General features: G+C 42.4%; 1 protein-coding gene across 2 annotated transcripts in view; it reads left to right on the top strand.

Annotated features, from left to right (window-relative positions):
* Positions 1–26,037, top strand: part of mdga2a (MAM domain containing glycosylphosphatidylinositol anchor 2a) — a 240,057-nt gene that overhangs the window by 69,615 nt on the left and 144,405 nt on the right. For both annotated transcript variants that reach the window (XM_052485831.1, XM_052485830.1), the window contains exons 2-3: positions 7,026–7,165; positions 25,630–25,804. In XM_052485831.1, coding sequence (XP_052341791.1) covers positions 7,026–7,165; positions 25,630–25,804 — 315 coding nt within the window. The remainder of the gene's footprint in view (positions 1–7,025; positions 7,166–25,629; positions 25,805–26,037) is intronic.

Genomic DNA, 26,037 nt, shown 5'->3' with positions numbered 1-26,037 from the left:
TCACTACCGGGAGACCCATGGGGAGGCGCAGAATTGGCCCAGCGTCGTCCGGGTTAGGGGAGGGTTTGGGGAGGGTTTGGCCCGGCAGGGATGTCCTTGTCCCATCGCGCACTAGTGACTCCTGTGGCGGTTCAAGCACAATGCACGCTGACACGGTCGCCAGGTGTACAGTGTTTTCCTCCTACACATTGGTGCAGCTGGCTTCTGGGTTAAGTGGGCATTGTCAAGAAGCAGTGCACGTTGGTTGGGTTGCGTTTCAGAGTACACACGGCTCTCGACCTTCACCTCTCCCGAGTCTGTACGGGAGTTGAAGCGATGAGACAAGACTGTAACTACCAATTGGATACCACAACATTTGGGATGAAAAAATTGATAAAAAATAAATAAATTACAAAAAAAAAGTTGTCTGCCTTTGTACAGTTTTCCTTTAATTGGCCTAGAATCACCAACGTTTAGATGTAATGCATTTTTGTTTATTTTTTGCGAAGGTGTGTTAGGTGGCCTGTCACAAACCTGTGTGTCTTATGTTCTGGTTGAGAGAATGCCAAGAGTGTGCAAAACTGTCATCAAGCAAACCGTTTGGTGGCTACTTTGAAGAATCTCAAAAATAAAATATATTTGTTCTGGTTGAGGTGTTCTCCTCATTAAACAGTAACTGGTGTATCTTATGTTCTGGTTGAGGTGTTCTCCTCATTAAACAGTAACTGGTGTAGAGTCTTGTGTTCTAGTTGAGGTGTTCTCCTCATTAAACAGTAACTGGTGTATCTTATGTTCTGGTTGAGGTGTTCTCCTCATTAAACAGTAACTGGTGTAGAGTCTTGTGTTCTAGTTGAGGTGTTCTCCTCATTAAACAGTAACTGGTGTATATTATGTTCTGGTTGAGGTGTTCTCCTCATTAAACAGTAACTGGTGTAGAGTCTTGTGTTCTAGTTGAGGTGTTCTCCTCATTAAACAGTAACTGGTGTATATTATGTTCTGGTTGAGGTGTTCTCCTCATTAAACAGTAACTGGTGTAGAGTCTTATGTTCTGGTTGAGGTGTTCTCCTCATTAAACAGTAACTGGTGTATATTATGTTCTAGTTGAGGTGTTCTCCTCATTAAACAGTAACTGGTGTATATTATGTTCTGGTTGAGGTGTTCTCCTCATTAAACAGTAACTGGTGTAGAGTCTTGTGTTCTAGTTGAGGTGTTCTCCTCATTAAACAGTGACTGGTGTATCTTGTGTTCTAGTTGAGGTGTTCTCCTCATTAAACAGTAACTGGTGTATCTTATGTTCTGGTTGAGGTGTTCTCCTCATTAAACAGTAACGGGTGTATATTATGTTCTGGTTGAGGTGTTCTCCTCATTAAACAGTAACTGGTGTATATTATGTTCTAGTTGAGGTGTTCTCCTCATTAAACAGTAACTGGTGTAGAGTCTTATGTTCTAGTTGAGGTGTTCTCCTTCATTAAACAGTAACTGGTGTAGAGTCTTAATGTTCTGGTTGAGGTGTTCTCCTACTGAGGTGTTCTCCTCATTAAACAGTAACTGGTGTATCTTATGTCCTGGTTGAGGTGTTCTCCTTCATTAAACAGTAACTGGTGTAGAGTCTTATGTTCTGGTTGAGGTGTTCTCCTCATTAAACAGTAACTGGTGTAGAGTCTTCTGTTCTAGTTGAGGTGTTCTCCTCATTAAACAGTAACTGGTGTATCTTATGTTCTGGTTGAGGTGTTCTCCTCATTAAACAGTAACTGGTGTATCTTATGTTCTGGTTGAGGTGTTCTCCTCATTAAACAGTAACTGGTGTATCTTATGTTCTGGTTGAGGTGTTCTCCTCATTAAACAGTAACTGGTGTATCTTATGTTCTGGTTGAGGTGTTCTCCTACTGAGGTGTTCTCCTCAGTAAACTGTTACTGGTGTAGAGTCTTATGTTCTAGTTGAGGTGTTCTCCTACTGAGGTGTTCTCCTCATTAAACAGTAACTGGTGTATCTTATGTCCTGGTTGAGGTGTTCTCCTTCATTAAACAGTAACTGGTGTAGAGTCTTATGTTCTGGTTGAGGTGTTCTCCTCATTAAACAGTAACTGGTGTAGAGTCTTCTGTTCTAGTTGAGGTGTTCTCCTCATTAAACAGTAACTGGTGTATCTTCTGTTCTGGTTGAGGTGTTCTCCTCATTAAACAGTAACTGGTGTATCTTCTGTTCTGGTTGAGGTGTTCTCCTCATTAAACAGTAACTGGTGTAGAGTCTTCTGTTCTAGTTGAGGTGTTCTCCTCATTAAACAGTAACTGGTGTATCTTCTGTTCTGGTTGAGGTGTTCTCCTCATTAAACAGTAACTGGTGTATCTTCTGTTCTGGTTGAGGTGTTCTCCTCATTAAACAGTAACTGGTGTATCTTATGTTCTGGTTGAGGTGTTCTCCTTCATTAAACAGTAACTGGTGTAGAGTCTTATGTTCTAGTTGAGGTGTTCTCCTCATTAAACAGTAACTGGTGTAGAGTCTTATGTTCTAGTTGAGGTGTTCTCCTCATTAAACAGTAACTGGTGTATCTTATGTTCTGGTTGAGGTGTTCTCCTCATTAAACAGTAACTGGTGTAGAGTCTTATGTTCTAGTTGAGGTGTTCTCCTCATTAAACAGTAACTGGTGTATCTTATGTTCTGGTTGAGGTGTTCTCCTCATTAAACAGTAACTGGTGTATCTTATGTTCTGGTTGAGGTGTTCTCCTCATTAAACAGTAACTGGTGTAGAGTCTTATGTTCTAGTTGAGGTGTTCTCCTCATTAAACAGTAACTGGTGTATCTTATGTTCTGGTTGAGGTGTTCTCCTTCATTAAACAGTAACTGGTGTAGAGTCTTATGTTCTGGTTGAGGTGTTCTCCTACTGAGGTGTTCTCCTCAGTAAACTGTTACTGGTGTAGTTTTGCTCACCCTAGTCGGCAGTTAACCCTAGTCGGCAGGTGTTACTACAGTTAGTTAACCCTAGTCGGCAGGTGTTACTACAGTTAGTTAACCCTAGTCGGCAGGTGTTACTACAGTTAGTTAACCCTAGTCGGCAGGTGTTACTACAGTTAGTTAACCCTAGTCGGCAGGTGTTACTACAGTTAGTTAACCCTAGTCGGCAGGTGTTACTACAGTTAGTTAACCCTAGTCGGCAGGTGTTACTACAGTTAGTTAACCCTAGTCGGCAGGTGTTACTACAGTCAAGTCGTCAAAAACATTACAGTAAATAATGCAGGATACTAGTCTGTAGCATACTTCAGTCATGTCTGCAAAAACACTACAGTGAAAACTATAGTATCTAGTAATACTACAGTAATTAGACCATAGTATACTCTAGTATTTTTTTAATGCGGGTTAACTGTAGCTGTTGGGCCACAATGGAAATATATTTTAAATACATGTTTTAATTTTTTTTTATTCTCGAACAAATCTCTAAATGCGTTGTATCCACATTTGTGGTTGTATTGTGTTTTTAAATAGTCAAATAAATCAAGGGATACTACAGTGTGGAGTATAGCATACTACACAATTCTATAGTAAGTACTACATAATCGAGGGAGAACCTCAGAGGAAATCCCCGGCATGAGCTTCCCAAGGACAGCTCAAATCAAAACAGCATTGACGAAGCTAGCAGCTAGCAGTGAAGCTAGCTAGCAGCCCAATCGATATAAAAATGATTTAGTAAGCACTATACGATTGAGAGATACTTCAGTGTGGAGTATAGTATTCTACAGTATACTAACGTTTACAACAGCATTCTGTAGATTTTTATAGTAAGTACTATAGTAATCTGTAGTATTTTTTTATGTGGGCGAACGCAGGCTACATGAACACACGTCCAAATGGTTTGCCTCTCTTTTCTCCGAGGTCATTTTATTCTATTCAAATCCACACACGAGATGTGTTTCCATATGTTAAACCCTGAACATATGCTACTCACTGAACCAAGAAAATGGGTACCCACGTCATTGTCATCCTATGGGGCCATATTTTGGTGAGGCATGCTACAGAGAAGACTGACATCACAGGATGGCCACATTAGCAGAGTCATGTGGGGGTGGGGAGGGGGGAAGAGACTCATTCTCTAAAAATAGACAATAGAAAAGTAGGTCAGGGTACATTGCAGGCAGCTGGCACACAGGAAGTACAATACTTTAAGTTTTTCCCTTTGTTGTGCAATCCGATGGAACAGCCTTAACCTTTAGCTCATTAGCTATTTTGGGCCTATGCTTTTTAATTACCATAACCCCCCCCCAATATGAGTAGAAATTAATTTTCCCGGCTCAAAAAATGTCTTATGTTGCATTATGGCCTCCCAACATTACATCCATTATTTTCATTTCAAACAGCACATTTCAAACACATTGCAATGAACTACTCTACTCTGCACGATAGGAGGCTACCTCAATAAGAATAGTAGAAAATTACATTAATTTCAAGCTACTTGGGGGAATGACTCATGAGTATATCATTGAAGCTCCAGCTCTGTGATACTGAAGGCTTCAGTTCTGGCTGTTCATATGGGGGGGGGGATCAATATTGGAAACATCCCGGCTCGTCAGTCTCCCGTGCACAACTTTGTGAAGTCTAATAAGATAATTTTTTTATTTTTTATCTCTCGTTTCTAAAGATGAATAATATCCTTGGTTTATTGCATACATCTTGCTCCTCTCAAATCGTCTGTGCTTTACATCAGCCGGGGAGATGCAGGGTACTGCACCCGGGTAACATTGTGTGAATCAGCAGAGGCAGACGTTTTTCCTGAACAGAAGAAAAATTAATTGCCCTAGTTATATGGACTGTGTCTTTAGCCATACCTCTGTTTATTTCACTGTTTCTACATGCTAGTTTTATGGACTGTAGCCTCGTCACGAACCCTGAAGTTCCATGTCAGAAATCATCTAAAGAGGGGTCAGAACCCAGTGTAAATCAGTGACGCCTCTCAACACGTCAAACCAATCAAATGCCTTGCTAGGGCGGCGCTCCAAAAGGTGCTCAGCAGATCAGTGCGTTAGGAGTAAACAGTGCGTGAGGGCAAAACATTTCAACAAAACTCGCAATATACAAAACTCGGTATATAGTTTGCCTCATATACGTTGTCTACTGGTATCATTTTAAATTGTTTACACGTTGAGCTGTATGTTCTCAATGTGTGAGTTTAGCCATGCTCTGCTTCAGATGACAGATGCCCATAAGGCCAGTAATTCCACCATACTGTATTGGTGATGCATGACATATGATAAGCTGCAAAAATGGATTTACACAGCTGATATACTGAGAGAGAGTGACAATCAAATCAAACAGATTGGTGATCTTGCAACAAAAAGGAAATGTTGATTTGAGACCACAGCACAAAGACACATTACAGACATAACCCCCATAACCCATAACTTCCCCTCTTTGTTGCAGGATTGTGATGAATCAACATTGACACTAGTTCATTTTGCATAGTAGTTTAACAATTAAAAATAGTTTTAAAGACTTCACTTCAAAGAATCAATACTTCATCACTTCAAAATGTACAAATAAGCGAACTGGTATTTAAAGATTAGACATGTTACTCTAAACAAAAATAGATAACTGCGTGGTAACAAGTAGGTTATTAATACTAAAGCATTATTTCAGGTAAACAAAAATAAATCCATACCAGCGGTGACCAACCTTCCTCCACTGATCCCTGATCTACTGGGTGAGCAGACTTCTATACCAGCCCAGCAATAGCACACTTGAGTATCAACTAATTTAGTTTGATAAGTTGAATCAGGTGTGTTATTGCTAGGCTGGAATAAAAAAGTTATTTAGCTCCCGAGTGGCGCAGCGGTCTAAGGCACTGCATCTCAGTGCAAGAGGCATCATTACAGTACCTGGTTTAAATCCAAGCTGTATCGCCCTGATTGGGACTCCCAGAGGGCGGAAGCACAATTGGCCCAGCATCGTCCGGGTTTGGATGGGGTAGGCCATCATTGTAAATATTCATTTTTCTTAACTGACTTGCCTGGTTAAATAAAGGTTAAGTCCATGCTTTTTTAAAATACAGAACACTCACACACCTCCTGCAGGGTTTGCCTGCTCCAACTGTAACAGGTCTATACATTGTGTGTGATTTTGATAACATTTTTGCTAACATACTGTAGGTAGGCCTACACATATAACCCATGGCATATAGGATATACCCTTAGTCTCTTGCAACCTCTCTTTTCATCTGCAAACAGGCTTTCACAGCTTTCCATATCTGAGTACGGAAAACACAACAACGAAACGGGCTTCATTATACTCTAATCAAACAGCACTGAATATTGTGACGCTCTGTCCTCAAAGATTTCCCCTCTAGGAACTGGAGAAGATTTTCATAATGAGCTAGCTAGCTAGTAATACATTTTATTTACTTACTTGAATGGGTTCTCTCAACCAACCTTTTTGGGGTCCTTACGAAAAACAAAAATAATAGGTCATCTTCTCTATATTTTCGGTGGTAGCCATGTGGATGAATGGAAACACAGTGTTTAGAAGTAGTATAGAAGGTGTTGTGACGTTTGACCACCAGTGTTCTCCACTTTCAATTTCAATAAATATACACTTGATAACTTGGAAAACTAGCACTTGAAACTAGCATTGGCAACAACAACTACCCAGACGGAGAACTGTGACGCACACAACACATTGTGCCCCTTCTACTCACTTGGAAATTGGAGACATTACAAACATCAAAATGTAAACATCAGTGAATAGACTAGCCAGATTTACATTTGCTATCAAAGAGCATTGCAGTAGCTAATTCACTTTACATATCTGAATTGTTATCCCACAGTTAGTTTGTTAGCTAGCTAGTTGAAGTTGTTCACAGATAATTAGCCACCGCTCGCTAGCCACCGTGACGCTGTCGTGTCAAAAGCCTGTCACCAAAAAAGGTCTCCAGATGTGTTTATATTTCATCGATTGTCATATAAACCACTTTTCCACCTTATTGAAAAGCATTGATATGACCAGTTACATCTGTGTTTCTCATTGAACCTGACATTAATTTATTTGATATTTTCTTCCTCAACAGCACCTCCTACAGTCCGAATCATCCATTCTGGCCATGCATGCAACGTCGAGGAGGAGCGCTATACCGAACGCGTCTACACCATCCGGGAGGGAGAGACCCTGGAGCTAGCCTGTCTGGTCTCGGGCCACCCTCGACCTCAGGTGAGATCCTCACTGCACTATCCCCAGATCCAGTTGACTGACGTACAGCCTTGTCTGTGCCAGTCAAGTTGCCGTGGTCTGAGCATAGAATTTGAGTTACTTGGCCTCCTGAGTGGCACAGTGGTCTAAGGCACTGCATCGTAGTGCTAGCTTTGCCACTAGAGATTCTGGATTTGAGTCCAGGCTCTGTCGCAGCTGGCAGCGACCGAGAGACGCATGGGGCAGCGCACAATTGGCCCAGCGTTGTCCGGGTTTGGCCGGCAGGGATATCCTTGTCCCATTGCACACTAGCGACTCCTGTGGCGGGCCGGGCGCAGTGCATGCTGACACGGTTGCCTGGTGTACGCCGTTTCCTCCGACACATTGGTGAGGCTGGCTTCTGGATTATGTGGGCATTGTGACAAGAAGCAGTGCGCTTGGTTGGGTTGTGCACGGCTCTCGACCTTCGCCTCTCTCGAGTCCGTACTTGAATGAGACAAGAGAGTAACTAGCAATTGAATATCACGAAATGGGGGAGAAAAAGGGCAACAAATATTTTTTTTAAATTAGAATTACTAGATCAGACACTAATTTAAGTCTACGTTGCTCGAAGGGTGTACCAGTCAAGTTGCCATGGTAACTAGCATTTCTATTTGTACGGCTCCTGTAAAATTCTCCACCTCTTAGACTTCCACTCCACTCTGCCATAAATTTGCCGGAGCTGAGTGGCAGCGCGTCATCAAGCACTCTCAGTCGCAAGGCCTCTTTAGGTCGCGGCACGCTGTTCTGTCCGGGTCTTTCCATGTGCAAATGAGTGCAATCAGACCGAGTGAAGAGGAGCTCCCCATTGGGGTGAAGACGGCCACAGGAGAAATCATCAGATGTTCTCTACTACAGAACTACCCAGGGAATAAAACATTTACACTAAAAGCGAGAGAGAGCTGGAAAAAACGAGTGCATACTACATTTCTCATGGAGTCTTCATGAATGCGTGTGATAGTCATCTTTTATTACTCAGCATAGTTAAGTGAATGAATGGTAAAGGCATACATGGAGTTGACACAATGGATGATGAAGATGGGGGGTGGGGTCACTGAGGGTGGAATGTTTTATTGTAGGATTGGGTATGTGATGTGTTAGGACCCTGATGACAGATGGTTTCATTCATATCCACTATATTACAGTACAGTTCCACAGTAATGAATTGACTGAGGTCCAATTGTCCAACCTATGCGACCACAGAGCGATGGCACCATGGCGGCTTACAATGAAGCCGGGTACTATACTATAACACCATTTCATTGGGTGGATGGACTTCAAACACGCTGTAGATTTCCAGAGCTTGGCTTCTGGGGCTCGTCACTGATGGAGCAACCGGGCACCATCCAGCCCTGGCATCGACTGCCTTGTCCCCGAACTGACAGGAGTGTTAGCCTGCTAAAGCCAGGGGTGTGCCAGCCAGAGGCACAGAGCCATAATGCCAAGAATATTGTTATTCTCTGCTGTTGTAGACTCTGCTGTTGTAGACTGCTGTTGTAGACTCTGCTGTTCTAGCTAGGTCAAATTATATGTTAATTCCACACTTTCCACACTTTTTTCCTACAGATGCGAGATTGAGAATGCTCTTTTTTTTACCCTCAGTGATGAGCATTATAATCTCCCCTTTCCAGAAGAGTAGGTTCCATCGACATTTGCTTCAAGACATTTTGTACTAGGTTGCATTTTTGTACTGTTGCAATAGATTTAAAAATATGATTAGGCTTTTGTCTATTTGTTTGAATGGAACTTCAACATAGGGAGGTTTTTCTAGGATGTTCCAGAGAGACCACAGATCCATGCATGTGTAAAATGGAGCCCCAAATGTTTTGACCTCCTCCAAAGTGCAGTGTTAGACCATGTGGGTTTTGGTGCTAAATCCGCCCCAACAATTTACTGTCATTCAGACAAAACTAGACGATTGCAACCCATGACTGTGTTTAGCTCAGGACACGATCATAAGTACAGTATAACGCCATGAAGTCGTGGCCAGTGAAAGATTTACTTTCATTCAGACAAAACTAGACGATTGCAGCCCAGGACTCTGTGTTCAGCTGTGTTCAGATCGGGACATAATCAAAGTGACACATGCCATGACTGGTAGTGGTGGCTCTATTGATCTGTCGGTGGTATCTGTTCCAGCCGCTGACACATCGTCAGACTAATGAGCGCTAATGGCCCTTCATGTTTTATCCCGTTAATTGGTGTGCCAGTCTAAATGGGCTCTGGAGGATACTTTTTAAAAGGCCAAATACTATTGGGAATAATGTTATGGATAGTTGTTGTATATTTCCTTCAGGAGTCAGTAGCATACTACTACTGGGAATGTAGCATGCTTTTCTGTTTCAATGTCCTCACTAGTAGACTACTGGGAATGTAGCATGCTTTTCTGTTTCAATGTCCTCACTAGTAGACTACTGGGAATGTAGCATGCTTTTCTGTTTCAATGTCTTCACTAGTAGACTACTGGGAATGTAGCATGCTTTTCTGTTTCAATGTCTTCACTAGTAGACTACTGGGAATGTAGCATGCTTTTCTGTTTCAATGTCCTCACTAGTAGACTACTGGGAATGTAGCATGCTTTTCTGTTTCAATGTCTTCACTAGTAGACTACTGGGAATGTAGCATGCTTTTCTGTTTCAATGTCTTCACTAGTAGACTACTGGAAATGTAGCATGCTTTTCTGTTTCAATGTCCTCACTAGTAGACTACTGGGAATGTAGCATGCTTTTCTGTTTCAATGTCTTCACTAGTAGACTACTGGGAATGTAGCATGCTTTTCTGTTTCAATGTCCTCACTAGTAGACTACTGGGAATGTAGCATGCTTTTCTGTTTCAATGTCTTCACTAGTAGACTACTGGGAATGTAGCATGCTTTTCTGTTTCAATGTCTTCACTAGTAGACTACTGGGAATGTAGCATGCTTTTCTGTTTCAATGTCTTCACTAGTAGACTACTGGGAATGTAGCATGCTTTTCTGTTTCAATGTCTTCACTAGTAGACTACTGGGAATGTAGCATGCTTTTCTGTTTCAATGTCCTCACTAGTAGACTACTGGGAATGTAGCATGCTTTTCTGTTTCAATGTCTTCACTAGTAGACTACTGGGAATGTAGCATGCTTTTCTGTTTCAATGTCTTCACTAGTAGACTACTGGGAATGTAGCATGCTTTTCTGTTTCAATGTCTTCACTAGTAGACTACTGGGAATGTAGCATGCTTTTCTGTTTCAATGTCTTCACTAGTAGACTACTGGAAATGTAGCATGCTTTTCTGTTTCAATGTCCTCACTAGTAGACTACTGGGAAGTGCACTTCTTGCCCAGTCTGACGCTGGAGGAGATGGCTGCCCTCTTATCGGCTCTTAACCAACCAGGCAAAAAAAAATCCTGGGTTGTTTTTAACTTGTTTTGTACATAATGTTGCAGCTACCGTCTCTTGTGACCGAAAAAAAACTTCTGGACATCAGGTACTGCGATTACTCACCACAGATTAGACACAGAGTTTTTCTTCAATGAGTCGGATGGGAGGGATATACTCCAGACACACGAGCACGAACAGATCCCCGTCATTCGCTAGAGAAGGAAACGGAGATCTAGCGGGAAAAGATCTGGGAGCTAACATTCCATCGCTGGAAAATACATGGGATGAACTGGAAGCACGTATATCCTACCAACGGAACACTAAAAACTGTAATATCTCATGTTTCACGGAGTCGTGGCTTAACGACAACATTAAGAACATACTGCTGGCGGGTTATACACTCTATCGGCAGGATAGAACAGCAGCCTCTGGTAAGAAACGGGGCAGGGGCCTATGCATATATGTAAACAACAACTGGTGCACAATATTTAAGGAAGTCTCAAGGTTTTGCTCACCTTAATTTGTATTTATTTAAAACCTCTTAAGGAAGCTGCGAAATTTGTTAAAAATCGCGCAACATTTCAGCGCCCTGCTACTCATGCCAGGACTATAGTATATGCATATGATTAGTATGTGTGGATAGAAAACACTCAGACGTTTCTAAAACTGGTTAAATCACGGCTGTGACTATAACAGAAAGTGTGTTTCATCGAAAAGTGCAGGAAAATCTGATAACTGAAAATGGGAAAATATATCCATGCGCAACTTCAATCAATTGTTAAAAGTGACCCACATTAAATGGAGCCGAGGTTGCAATACCTACAGCTTCCACACGATGTCACAGTCTTGTCATTTGTCTCGGATTTGTTTCTTGGTCAAACGGACACAAGGAAGCCGATTTCTTCCGGTCTCCGACAGGATGTTTTGGTTGAGATATATCCGGACATGATTTCAAGACGTGAAGCTAAAGAATATACATCGCCCCGTGATCATTTTGATAGATTATTAACGTTTACTAATACCTAAAGTTGCATTACAAAAGTATTTCAAAGTGTTTTGTGAAAGTTTATCGTCGACTTTTTTAATTTAAAAAAATGACGTTACGTTAAAAAAACGCTATTTTTTTTGTTGATCACACACTCTTCATAGATCGATATCTAGGCTATATATGGACCGATTTAATCGAAAAAGACCCAAAATTATGTTTATGGGACATCTAAGAGTGCCAAGAAATAAGCTCGTCAAAGGTAATGAATGTTTTATATTTTATTTCTGCGTTTTGGTTAGGACCGGCTACCGCAAAATCTGTCGTTTTTAGATGAAGTTCCAGTACTTTTGGGTGCATGCTATCAGATAATAGCTTCTCATGCTTTCGCCGAAAAGCATTTTACAAATCTGACTCGGTAGCTAGATTCACAAGGAGTGTAGCTTTAATTCAGTACATTGTATGTGCATTTTAATGAAAGTTTGAGTTTTATCAAAAACTATACGTGGCGCACTTGAAATTTCCGCTGATTTGATCCCCACAGCGGGAGCACTTCCCTAATTAACTAGGCAAGTCAACTAAGAACAAATTCTTATTTTCAATGATGGGTTAACTGCCTGTTCAGGGACAGAATGACAGATTTGTACCTTGTCAGCTCGGGGGTTTGAACTTGCAACCTAGTCCAACTCTCTAACCACTAGGCTACCCTGCCACTATAATGTAGTGAAATTGAAATCAGTTTTACCTCATTTCTATCAGCATGTTAAATGTGCAACCAGAGGGAAAACAATTCTAGACCACCTTTACTCCACACACAGAGACAAGTACAAGCTCTCCCTCACCCTCCATTTGTCAAATCTGACCATTATTCTATCCTCCTGATTTCAGCTTACAAGCAAACATTAAAGCAGGAAGCACCAGTGGTCAGATGAAACGGATGCTAAACTACAGGACTGTTTTGCCGCACAGACTGGAATATGTTCCTGGATTCTTCTGATGGCATTGAAGAGTACACCACATCAGTCACTGGCTTCATCAATAAGTGCATCTCCACAGTGACTGTACGTACATACCCCAACCAGAAGCCATGGATTACAGGCAACATTCACACTGAGCTAAAGGGTAGAGCTGCCGCTTTCAAGGAGCGGGACTCTAACCTGGAAGCTTATCAGAAATCCCGCTATTTTACCTTTATTTAAGTATGCAAGTCAGTTAACTTCTTATGGTATAGGGGACGCTTGCGTCCCACTCTGCCAAAAGCCAGGGAAAATGCAGCGCGGCAAATTCAAATAAATGATGTAAAAATCAAACTTTCATTAAATCACACATGTAAGATACTAAATTAAAGCTACACTCGTTGTGAATCCAGCCAACATGTTATATTTTAAAAAGGCTTTTCGGCGAAAGTATAAGAAGCTATTATCTGATGATAGCACAACAGTAAACAAAGAGGGTAGCATATTTCAACCCTGCAGGCGCTACACAAAACGCAGAAATAAAATATAAAACATGCTTAACCTTTGACGAGCTTCTTTTGTTGGCCCTCCAATATGTCCCATAAACATCACAATTTGTCCTTTTGTTCGATTAATTCCGTCCATATATATCCAAAATGTCAATTTATTTGGCGTGTTTGATCCAGAAAAAAAAACAGCTTCCAAATTGCGCAACGTCACTACAAAATATTTCAAAAGTTGCCTGTAAACTTTGCCAAAATATTTCAAACTACTTTTGTAATACAACTTTTGGTATTTTTAAACGTTAATAATCGATCATTGAAGACGGGTCTATCTGTGTTCAATACAGGAAGACAACAAACCAAGCTACTTTTCAAGTCTTGACCTGGCCGTGTGGTGGCAGGACAACAACCTCTCCCTCAACGTGATCAAGGCAAAGGAGATGATCATGGACTACAGGAAAAGGAGGACCGAGCATGCCCCCATTCTCATTGACGAGGCTGTAGTGGAGCAGGTTGAGAGCTTCAAGTTCCTTGGTGTCCACATCACCAACAAAGTAACATGGTCCAAACACACCAAGACTGTTGTGAAGAGGGCACAACACAATCTATTCCCCCTCAGGAGACTGAAAAGATTTGGCATGGGTCCTCAGATCCTCAAAAGGTTCTAAAACTGCACCATCGAGAGCATCATGACTGGTTGCATCACTGTCTGGTATGGCAGTGAGTAGTGCGCATGGTCCAGTACATCACTGGGGCCAAGTTTCCTGCCATCCAGGACCTCTATACCAGGCAGTGTCAGAGGAAGGCCCTAAAGATTGTCAAAGACTCCAGCCACCCTAGTCATAGACTGTTCTCTCTGCTACCGCACGGCAACAGGTGCCGGAGCGCCAAATCTAGGTACAAAATGCTTCTTAACAGCTTCTACCTTCAATCCATAAGACTCCCAAGCAGCTAATCAAATGGCAACCCAGACTATTTTCATTGCCCCCACCCTCTTCTACGCTGCTGCTATTCTCTGTTATTGTCTATGCATAGTCACTTGAATAACTCTACCTACATGTACATATTACCTTGACACTGATGCCCCCTTACATTGACTCTGTACCGGTGCCCCCCTGTATGTAGCCCCGCTATTGCTATTTACTGCTGCTCTTTAATTACTTGATAATCTATCTCTTTTTTGTGTGGGTATTTTCTTAAACTGCATTGTTGTTCAGGGCTTGTAAGTAAGCATTTCACTGTAAGGTCTACTACATCTGTTATGTACGGCGCATGTGACAAATACAATTTAATTTAATTTTGATTTGAATGTAGCGTGCTGTTCTGTTTCAGCATACTATGTAAAATGACGTAATGGATATGCATTACATTTACATTTACATTTAAGTCATTTAGCAGACGCTCTTATCCAGAGCGACTTACAAATTGGTGCATTCACCTTATGACATCCAGTGGAACAGCCACTTTACAATAGTGTATCTAAATCTTTTAAGGGGGGGGGTGAGAAGGATTACTTTATCCTATCCTAGGTATTCCTTAAAGAGGTGGGGTTTCAGGTGTCTCCGGAAGGTGGTGATTGACTCCGCTGTCCTGGCGTCGTGAGGGAGTTTGTTCCACCATTGGGGGGCCAGAGCAGCGAACAGTTTTGACTGGGCTGAGCGGGAACTGTACTTCCTCAGTGGTAGGGAGGCGAGCAGGCCAGAGGTGGATGAACGCAGTGCCCTTGTTTGGGTGTAGGGCCTGATCAGAGCCTGGAGAGAGCCTGGAGGTACTGAGGTGCCATTCCCCTCACAGCTCCGTAGGCAAGCATATGCATTCTAAGTATATGCTGGTATGGACTTCGGAACATAGAGGCCACGTCAGTCTTGCCTATACAAATTACTAATCATACTACATACCTTTTTTTGTAAACAGTATGTTAAAAATTGTATGTGGTAATAAACAAATATCAACATAGTAGACTCACCCATACTGATCATTCTTAATCTAATGCGCAATTGCATTGTTTCCTCCATTCCTTCATTTTGGTATAGCGCGTCCTCTTATCTGATTATCAGCTGTAGTAAAACACACGTGGGTCTTAAAAGCCAATTCCTTTCCTCAATAGCAATGCTGCGAATTCTGACAGATGACAAGCAGATAAGGGACAGATAAGCAGATATGACATCACTACATTTTTTAAATTTCACATACTGTAAAACGTTCAATTTACGCATATCCAAAATGGTTACTGAATACGAGTATTCAGACATATCCAAAATGGTTACTGAATACGAGTATTCAGACATATCCAAAATGCTTACTGAATACGAGTATTCAGACATATCCAAAATGGTTACTGAATACGAGTATTCAGACATATCCAAAATGGTTACTGAATACGAGTATTCAGACATATCCAAAATGGTTACTGAATACGAGTATTCGGACATATCCAAAATGGTTACTGAATACGAGTATTCGGACATATCCAAAATGGTTTACTGAATACGAGTATACGGACATATCCAAAATGGTTTACTGAATACGAGTATTCGGACATATCCAAAATGGTTTACTGAATACGAGTATACGGACATATCCAAAATGGTTACTGAATACGAGTATACGGACATATCCAAAATGGTTACTGAATACGAGTATACGGACATATCCAAAATGGTTACTGAATACGAGTATACGGACATATCCAAAATGGTTACTGAATACGAGTATACGGACATATCCAAAATGGTTACTGAATACGAGTATACGGACATATCCAAAATGGTTACTGAATACGAGTATACGGACATATCCAAAATGGTTACTGAATACGAGTATACGGACATATCCAAAATGGTTACTGAATACGAGTATACGGACATATCCAAAATGGTTACTGAATACGAGTATACGGACATATCCAAAATGGTTACTGAATACGAGTATACGGACATATCCAAAATGGTTACTGAATACGAGTATTCGGACATATCCAAAATGGTTACTGAATACGAGTATTCGGACATATCCAAAATGGTTACTGAATACGAATATTCGGACATATCCAAAATGGTTACTGAATACGAGTATTCGGACATATCCAAAATGGTTACTGAATACGAGTATTCGGACATATCCAAAATGGTTACTGAATACGAGTATTCGGACATATCCAAAATGGTTACTGAATACGAGTATTCGGACATATCCAAAATGGTTACTGAATACGAGTATTCGGACATATCCAAAATGGTTACTGAATACGAGTATTCGGACATATCCAAAATGGTTACTGAATACGAGTATTCGGACACAGCCCAGGTAATGTATTGGGCACACATTCTACTGTACCAAGTACATGAGGTCTGATTGGAACATAGACATGTGCTCTGATTGGAACATAGACATGGGCTCTGATTGGAACATAGACATGTGCTCTGATTGGAACATGGACATGAGCTCTGATTGGAACATGGACATGAGCTCTGATTGGAACATGGGCTCTGATTGGAACATAGACATGGGCTCTGATTGGAACATGGACATGAGCTCTGATTGGAACATGGACATGGGCTCTGATTGGAACATGGACTCTGATTGGAACATGGACTCTGATTGGAACATGGACATGGGCTCTGATTGGAACATGGACATGGGCTCTGTTTCAATGTCCACACCAGCATACTCCTTTCACGGACTTGAAACTGGTTGAGATAGACATTTTGTCTATCCACACCAGATTCTACCATTTCCTATTGAGTATGGCTTTTTGTGGAGTGGCGTTTGCGATGTAAACTAAAGCGTTACACGTCTCAGACAGAACAAAGTTCAACACCAGCGTACTACTGACAGTGCAGTAATGGATTGGGAATTGGTATGTAGTCAGTCACTCCCCACCAAGATATCCTGTCTCTCTAGAGCAGTGGGGTTTAGTATTCTGAAGGTGCTAATGTTTGAGTGGGTGTGTGAAGTCTGCAGTGACAAGGAAGTAAAACATGTTAACATTCTTTCCATGAAGCCGTTTGAAACTCCAAAGTGTTCAACAGTTCAAAAGACACCCCATATTATGGGGAGGATTACCCTTTTGTGCAGGAAGCTCAAGTGGAGTCTCTGACTTTAGCCCTTCCTCTGCCATATCCTCCCAGTTTAAGCAGCACTGCACTGTCTTTTCCTGTCTTCCTCCTCCACCCTGTCTCTTCTTGTCTTCCTCCTCCATCCTGTCTCTTCTTGTCTTCCTCCTCCACCCTGTCTCTTCCTGTCTTCCTCCTCCACCCTGTCTCTTCCTCTCATCCTCCTCCACCCTGTCTCTTCCTCTCATCCTCCTCCACTCTCCCTTATTTTGATATGGAAAGGACAGGAGGGAGGGAGAGTGAGAGGGGAGCGAAAGGGTGTAGCAGACAGAACCTTGTTATATCATCCCTTGCTTCGGTACATTAAGTTAGTTAGTTAATTACACACTGATGCACCTTCCTTCCTCTCTCCTCAGACACTGTCCACACACACACACACACACACACACACACACACACACACACACACACACACACACACACACACACACACACACACACACACACACACACACACACACACACACACACACACACACACACACACACACACACACACACACACACACACACAGTCAGAGTCCAAGATCAATTGTGCCGCTGTCACAGACCAACCAGCAGCATACCACTGCTGGCATGCCTCTGAAACTAAGCAAGGATGGTCCTGGTCGGTCCCTGGATAGGAGACCAGATGCTACTGGAAGTGGTGTTGGAGTGCCAGTAGGAGGCACTATTTCCCAGGGAAAAATATCACAGGGCAGTGATTAGGGTAATTTGCCCTGTGTAGGGGAATGGTAACCTGGTGTCCACCTGACTCTATGATCCCACAGACAACAAGTGTTGCTGACTGGCAGATCCCACAGACAACAAGTGTTGCTGACTGGCAGATCCCACAGACAACAAGTGTTGCTGACTGGCAGATCCCACAGACAACAAGTGTTGCTGACTGGCAGATCCCACAGACAACAAGTGTTGCTGACTGGCAGATCCCACAGACAACAAGTGTTGCTGACTGGCAGATCCCACAGACAACAAGTGTTGCTGACTGGCAGATCCCACAGACAACAAGTGTTGCTGACTGGCAGATCCCCTAGGCTGCTGCTTATGACAGACCGCTGAGGCATTGCGTGCTATAAATAGCCTGGTGAATGGGGACGCTGGCCTGTCTTTTCCCACACTGGAGAATACGTCACTGCAGTGTGCTGATCGGGGGCTGAGTCGCTCCTCTCATATGCCAGTCATCTGCTGTTGCTGCAGCTGACTAGCTACATGCAGGCAAACCATCAACCGCATCATAGCCCTGCTGCATGTGTGAATGACTGTGTGAACGACAAACAAGGCTAAGAACAGATTCTTCTTCTCCTCTTTCCGAACATTCTGTGACGTGCTTCATCATCATATTATAGGCTGCATCCAGTGGCTTTGATAGACTGGATGGAATACATGATTAGTACATGCTGACTATGAAGCCACATTACAAAGAAATGCATTACTGTATTTTGTGTATACTGTATTTTTTGTACATTATATTGTGTATATTGAAGCCTATACAGTATAACACATCTCTAAGCATATTGTAAATGTGACATTATAGCTACATATATTATAGCTTTATAGCATTATAGCTTCAAACGTTTGGGGTCACTTAGAAATGTACAAGTATATTAGAGTGTCTGGTTTGAGAAACGCCTCACAAGTCCTCAACTGACAGGTTCATTAAATAGTACCCGCAAAACACCAGTCTCAACGTCAACAGTGAAGAGGCAACTCTGGGATGCTGGCCTTCTAGACAGAGTTCCTCTGTCCAGTCTCAGCGTCAACAGTGAAGAGGCGACTCTGGGATGCTGACCTTCTAGGCAGAGTTCCTCTGTCCAGTCTCAGCGTCAACAGTGAAGAGGCGACTCTGGGATGCTGGCCTTCTAGGCAGAGTTCCTCTGTCCAGTCTCAGCGTCAACAGTGAAGAGGCGACTCTGGGATGCTGACCTTCTAGGCAGAGTTCCTCTGTCCAGTCTCAGCGTCAACAGTGAAGAGGCGACTCTGGGATGCTGACCTTCTAGGCAGGGTTCCTCTGTCCAGTCTCAGCGTCAACAGTGAAGAGGCGACTCTGGGATGCTGACCTTCTAGGCAGGGTTCCTCTGTCCAGTCTCAGCGTCAACAGTGAAGAGGCGACTCTGGGATGCTGACCTTCTAGGCAGGGTTCCTCTGTCCAGTGTCTGTGTTCTTTTGCCCATCTTAATCTTTTCTTTTTATTGGCTTTTTCTTTGCGATTATGCCTTATTGGCGTTGAGACTGGTGAGATTGAGATTAGCCTTTTAAAGTGATAAACTTGGATTAGCTAACACAACGTGCTATTGGAACACGAGTGATTGTTGCTGATAATGGGCCTCTGTACACCTATGTAGATATTCCATTAAAAATCAGCTGTTTCCAGCTACAATAGTCATTTACAACATTAACAATGTCTATACTGTATTTCTGATCAATTTTATGTTATTTTAATGGACAAAAAAATTGCTTTTCTTTCAAAAACAAGGACCCCAAACTTTTGAACGGTAGTGTAGATCAAGTTCAAAGTAATCCTTCACAGAAAAATAATGCAGTTTTGAAACTGCAGTAAAAGCGCAGTAACTGCAGTCAACTGTGGTATTTTGGATGCAGTAATTGCAGAATATACTGCACTCTAACACCTCGATCACAATGACAGCGTCATTCCGCAAAATGTTACTCAGCATCATCTGGATAGGTGTGCAACAAAAGTTTGAAGTTCTGCTACCATTTCCGTCAAGCCGTCCACAGATATAGTTTGATGCATACGTTCGATAAATCCAACCTATGTACCATACAGAACACCCTGCAACTGCCATTGGAAATGATTGTATTTCTGTTGTACCTCGGTGTGATCGAGGCGTAACTGCAGTTATACTGCACTCTGACAGCAATCTTTTTTCGTAAGGGGTTCCTATGAGACCTGACTATACAGTGGTCCATCATGAAAATCTTTGTTTGTTTTGTCATTAACAGCCGCTAGGACTCAACCAAGTCAGATAGCATAGTTGACAATGATAACATCTGCGGCATTGTCCATTGTCTTTCATTGTCCTAGTCTGTTCAGTAGAACTGAGTCAAATTGGAATTCTGAATGCTAGGTTTTTTTTTGGGGGGGGGGCAAGTGTCTGGTGGCCTAGAAGTTTTAAAGCTGCTTTTTCTCTATTTACTGAGTAAAAAGCTACAGAGGTTTTACTTAAATCCAAACTTTGAGGTTCAAGTTGCTGAGAGAGAGAGAGGACATCCTATTAACCCCCCCACCGAAAAGAAAGCCGTGTGTAGTTAAGCCCCATGAATTCCAAAGCTGTTCCTTAACCAACACCAATATGTGTGTAAACAAATCCATGCTACCAACCATCTTGAGCAAAGCATGAAATGTATTTTATCCCCCTGATCGCCTCCCAAAGCTAGGTTGCGACTCTGTCCGGCCTCAGAACGTGCCTCAACCCCAATGGTATTATTGTATTTATTCTTCCCTCCACACCCGTGGTGCCGTGAGAAAAGTAGATCACCAAACCAGACCAAAAGTTATCTGTCTTGGAATATGGGGGTGTGAAACGTTTCAAATTAGCTAGTGAGAGGGGATGATTTGCAGGGTGGAGGTGGTGCAGGGTGGAGGTGGTGCAGGGTGGAGGTGGTGCAGGGTGGAGGTGGTGCAGGGTGGAGATGGTGCAGGGTGGAGATGGTGCAGGGTGGAGGTGGTGCAGGGTGGAGGTGGTGGAGGGTGGAGGTGGTGCAGGGTGGAGGTGGTGCAGGGTGGAGGTGGTGAAGGGTGGGGTGGGGGTGGCTGCACAATGCCCGCCCCACACGTAACCTTCTTGAATGGATCTCTGCTTCAGCTCTGTGGACTGCAGACCTTCCCCGCTCATAAGTAGCCCGTACAGGAAGGCTCACACGGGCCCCAGCCAGGTCAATTCCAGGGCTGAATGGACAATTTTCTCTAATTGTCTGCATGACTGCCAGAGGGATTGTAGTATAGTGGGAGTGGAGTGTACAGTCATGGCCAAAGGTTTTGAGAATGACACAAATATACATTTTCACAAAGTCTGCTGTTTCAGTTTGTATGATGGCAATTTGCATATACTCCAGAATGTTATGAAGAGTGATCAGAGGAATTGCAATTAATTGCAAAGTCCCTATTTGCTATGCAAATGAACTGAATCCCCAAAAAACATTTCCACTGCCACAAAAGGACCGGCTGACATCATGTTAGTGATTCTCTGATAGTTAACACAGGTGCGAGTGTTGACGAGGACAAGGCTGGAGATCACCCTGTCATGCTGATTGAGTTCGAATAACAGACTGGAAGCTTCAAAAGGAGGGTGGTGCTTGGAATCATTGTTCTTCCTCAGTCAACCATGGTTACCTGCAAGGAAACACGTGCCGTCATCATTGCTTTGCACAAGAAGGGCTTCACAGGCAAGGATATTGCTGCCAGTAAGATTGCACCTAAATCAACCATTTATCGGATCATCAAGAACTTCAAGGAGATGCGGTTCAATTGTTGTGGAGGCTTCAGGACACCCAAGAAAGTCCAGCAAGTGCCAGGACCATCTCCTAAAGTTGATTCAGCTGTGGGATCGGGGCACTACCAGTACAGAGCTTGCTCAGGAATGGCAGCAGGCAGGTGTGAGTGCATCTGCACGCACAGTGAGGTGAAGACTTTTGGAGGATGGCCTGGTGTCAAGAAGGGCAGCAAAGAAGCCACTTCTCTCCAGGAAAAACATCAGGGACAGACTGATATTCTGCAAAAGGTACAGGGATTGCTGAGGACTGGGATAAAGTCATTTTCTCGGATGAATCCCCTTTCCAATTGTTTGGGGCATCCAGAAAAAGCTTGTCTGGAGAAGACAAGGTGAGGGCTACCATCATTCCTGTGTCATGCTAACAGTAAAGGATCCTGAGACCATTGTCGTGGAAATTTCCTCTATTTACCAAATCATGGGAGCAAACCACACACACACATGTCAGAGTTAGTTATAAAAGTCCATCTTTAATTATATGAGCTCTATCACAATCCTGTGACTCTCAGATAAATTCAGTGTCTCCCAGTGAATTCTCTGAGAGCCCCCTTACAATGCAACTGAGTTCCTTTAATAGGAAAGACACACATAGTCAGACAGCATAGACATAATTCATCGTTCAGCTTTGTCTCCTTTCCCAAACCCCAGAACCATAAACCAAATCCTCCATATCAACAGACATATATCAAATTGTCATTTAGATACAACCCACTCTAAATACAAACTCCTGGACAAACTCACGGAGAGGAGAATGAGGCTATAGGTTAAGAAACAACATTAGAGGGAGCATAGAATGATTCCAGACACTGCCACCCTTCTTTCCCCACTAGAAAAGGTAGGGAGTAAAAGATATGTTTACACATGATGACACTTTGACCTCTCCCCTCTCTGTGGACCATGCAACTTAGTCCTGACATAGAACAGATAACTGCCAATGGCCACCACTGTAGTACAACAAAATACATTCTTATGAGAAATAACTCATAAGCATATCATGAAAATAACACATCTTATCTATGTTACTCAACTAATTCTGATATTTCCACAACACCATTCATATGTGGGCTTGCTTCTCAGCCAAGGCAGTGGGCTCACTCACAATTTTGCCTCAGATCACATTCATGAATAAATAATGGTACCAACACATCCTCCGAGAGCAACATCTCCCAACCATCGAGGAACAGTTTGGGGACGAACAATGCCTTTTCCAGCATGATGGAGCACCTTGCCATAAGGCAAAAGTGATAACTAAGTGGCTCGGGGAACAAAACATCCGCTATTTTGGGTCCATGGCCACTAATGTAACGGCAGATTTCCAAAACTGAAACAGTACCATGTGGTGAAAAACACAGACACGGAAATAAACATCCACAAACCAACAGTGAAACCCAGGCTACCTAAATATGGTTCTCAATCAGGGACAACGATAAACAGCTGCCTCTGATTGAGAACCATACCAGGCCAAACACAGAAATAGAAAAACATAGAAACACAAACATAGACTGCACACCCCAACTCACGCCCTGACCATACTAAATAAAGACAAAACAAAGGAAATATATGTATATGTAAATGAAACTAATCTTATATTCTATATATGTAAATCAAGCTAATCGTGTATACTGTATATGTAAATGAAGCTGATTGTATCTGTCAATTATACTGATTGTATATACTGTATATGTAAATGAAGCTGATTGTATATGTTAATTATACTGATCATATATAATATATATGTCAATTAAGCTGATGGTATATACTGTATCTGTATATGAAGCTGATTGTATATGTAAATTATACTGATCATATATAATATATATGTCAATTAAGCTGATGGTATATACTGCATATGTAAATGAAGCTGATTGTATATGTAAATTATACTGATCATATATAATATATATGTAAATGAAGCGGATGGTATATACTGTATATGTAAATGAAACTGATTGTATATGTAAATTCTACTGATGGTATATAATATATATGTAAATGAAGCTGATGGTATATAATATATATGTAAATGAAGCTGATGGTATATACTGTATCTGTATATGAAGCATCCATTCAGATGGATAGCCAGGCAGCAGGAGACTGGTGTTCTTTCTCATCCTCCGCCCTTCTCAGATCACTAATGCCAGGGATGCCTAGTTTCTTGTTGCCTTGTTTCAGATGCATTTCTCCTCCAAACACTCAAACACATGAAATACTTCATGTGGGCGGCAGGTAGCCTAGCGGTTAGAGCATTGGGCCAGTAACCCGAATGGTTGCTGGCTAGAAGAATCTGTCCGTGTTCCCTTGAGCAAGGCACTTAACCCTAATTTGCCCCCAGGACACCATACTACTATGGCTGACTCTGTAAAACAACACATTTCACTGAACCTATTATAAAAAATTGAGACTGCTTATCGCACAGGTTTAGTGCTGAGAATACCTCAAAGAGTTGCATGGAATTGTCAGAGCTGTTTTTCTGTGGTTCAGTTATAGTTCTGGTTTTCTCAGAGTTCTCATGCTGTATGGAATCCAGACGGCGTTGGAATGTAAGCCACGTCGTTGTCTCACAAGAACCACTCCGACACAAAGCCACCTTCTAAATATTTGATGCGCTTTGTCCTTTTAATGGCTTTTGAATAGCGCCACAGATATACATTTCACTCAGTTTTACCATCAATATTTTTTATGTTTGATTTATTTCCCCTTTATTAAACCAGGTAGGCCAGTTGAGAACAAGTTCTCATTTATAACTGCGATCTGGCCAAGATAAAGCAAAGCAGTGCGACAAAAAACAACAACACAGAGTTACACATGGAATAAACAAAAGTACAGTCAATAGCAATAGAAACATCTATATACAGTGTGTGCAAATGGAGTAAGGAGGTAAGGCAAAAATAGGCCATAGTAGCGAAGTAATTAAATTAACACTGGAGTGATATATGTGCAGGTGATGATGTGCAAGTAGAAATACTGGTGTGCAAAAAAGTAAATAAAAACAATATGGGGATGAGTAAGGTATTTGGATGGGCTATTTACAGATGGGCTGTGTACAGCAGCAGCGATCGGTAAGCTGCTCAGATAGCTGATATTTAAAGTTAGTGAGGGAGATATAAGTCTCCAACTTCAGTGATTGTTGTAATTCGTTCCAGCCATTGGCAGCAGAGAACTGGAAGGAAAGGCAGCCAAAGGTCGGTGTTGGCTTTGGGGATGACTAGTGAAATATACATGCTGGAGCGTGTGGTACGGGTGGGTGTTGTTATCATGACCAGTGAGCTGAGATAAGGCAGAGCTTTACCTAGCAGAGACTTATAGATGACCTGGAGCCAGTGGGTCTGGCGACGAATATGCAGCGAGGGCCAGCCGACGTGAGCATACAGGTCGCAGTGGTGGGTGGTATATGGGGCTTTGGTGACAAAACCGATGGCACTGTGATAGACTGCATCCAGTTTGCTGAGTAGAGTGTTGGGGGTTATTTTGTAAATGACATCGCCGAAGTCGAGGATCGGTAGGATAGTCAGTTTTACGAGGGTATGTTTGGCGGCATGAATGAAGGAGGCTTTGTTTTCGAAACAGGAAGATGATTCTAGATTTAATGGATTGGATTGGAGATGCTTAATATGAGTCTGGAAGGAGAGTTTACAGTCTAGCCAGACACCTAGGTATTTGTAGTTGTCCACCTATTCTCTATGTATCTATTACAGAATGATATGTTGTTGCTGTTCTCAATAGAGAGAATATTATGGACAAATAAAGAAAATGTGTGGTACTATTAATTTTTATTGATTGTTGTTTATTCACAGGCTGAATAAAGGCCATATTTGAAAAAATGTACATTATTAGTCCATTATTTGACCTCTTCTAAAACATGCACTACATTGGCTCATTTGAATCCAGAATAACAGGTGTGTTTTGCAATATAATTTATCCCATGGCTGACCCAATTTACTGTCAGTCCAGCCTGTTGTCCATAGCATTAGTCCTCGGTCAGCAGATGTCACCTCTGACCTCTTATCTCTTTCCCACACCAGATCCGATGGACCAAAACAGCCGGTAGTGCCTCGGACCGCTTCCAGGACTCCAGTGTGTTCAACGAGACCCTGCGCATCACCCGCATCCAGAGACTCCAGGGAGGACGCTACTACTGCAAGGCTGAGAATGGCCTCGGCTCCCCGGCCATCAAGTCCATCCGAGTGGACGTCTACTGTGAGTGGACAGGCCTCAGTCGCCTGCCCTTTCCTTCCACTGTTCTCCCCCGGTGTTCGCAGCACACATCATCAGTTCTGTCCCCCTGCAGATTGCCTGTGTCCACTTACCCATGCCTTGCGTTTAAACTACTGAAGGACAGGCATTCACTCGCTCTCTCCTAGTCCTTACCCTCCCAGGCAACATGACGTTGTGGCTGAATGAAAGTCATTTTAAAGCAGGTTAAAGCAACG

The sequence above is a fragment of the Oncorhynchus keta genome, chromosome 29 (genome assembly GCF_023373465.1).
Source record: "Oncorhynchus keta strain PuntledgeMale-10-30-2019 chromosome 29, Oket_V2, whole genome shotgun sequence".
NCBI classification, from domain to species: domain Eukaryota; kingdom Metazoa; phylum Chordata; class Actinopteri; order Salmoniformes; family Salmonidae; genus Oncorhynchus; species Oncorhynchus keta.
The sequence above is the reverse complement of the archived record's forward strand: the minus strand, read 5'-3'. Positions and strand labels throughout refer to the sequence as shown.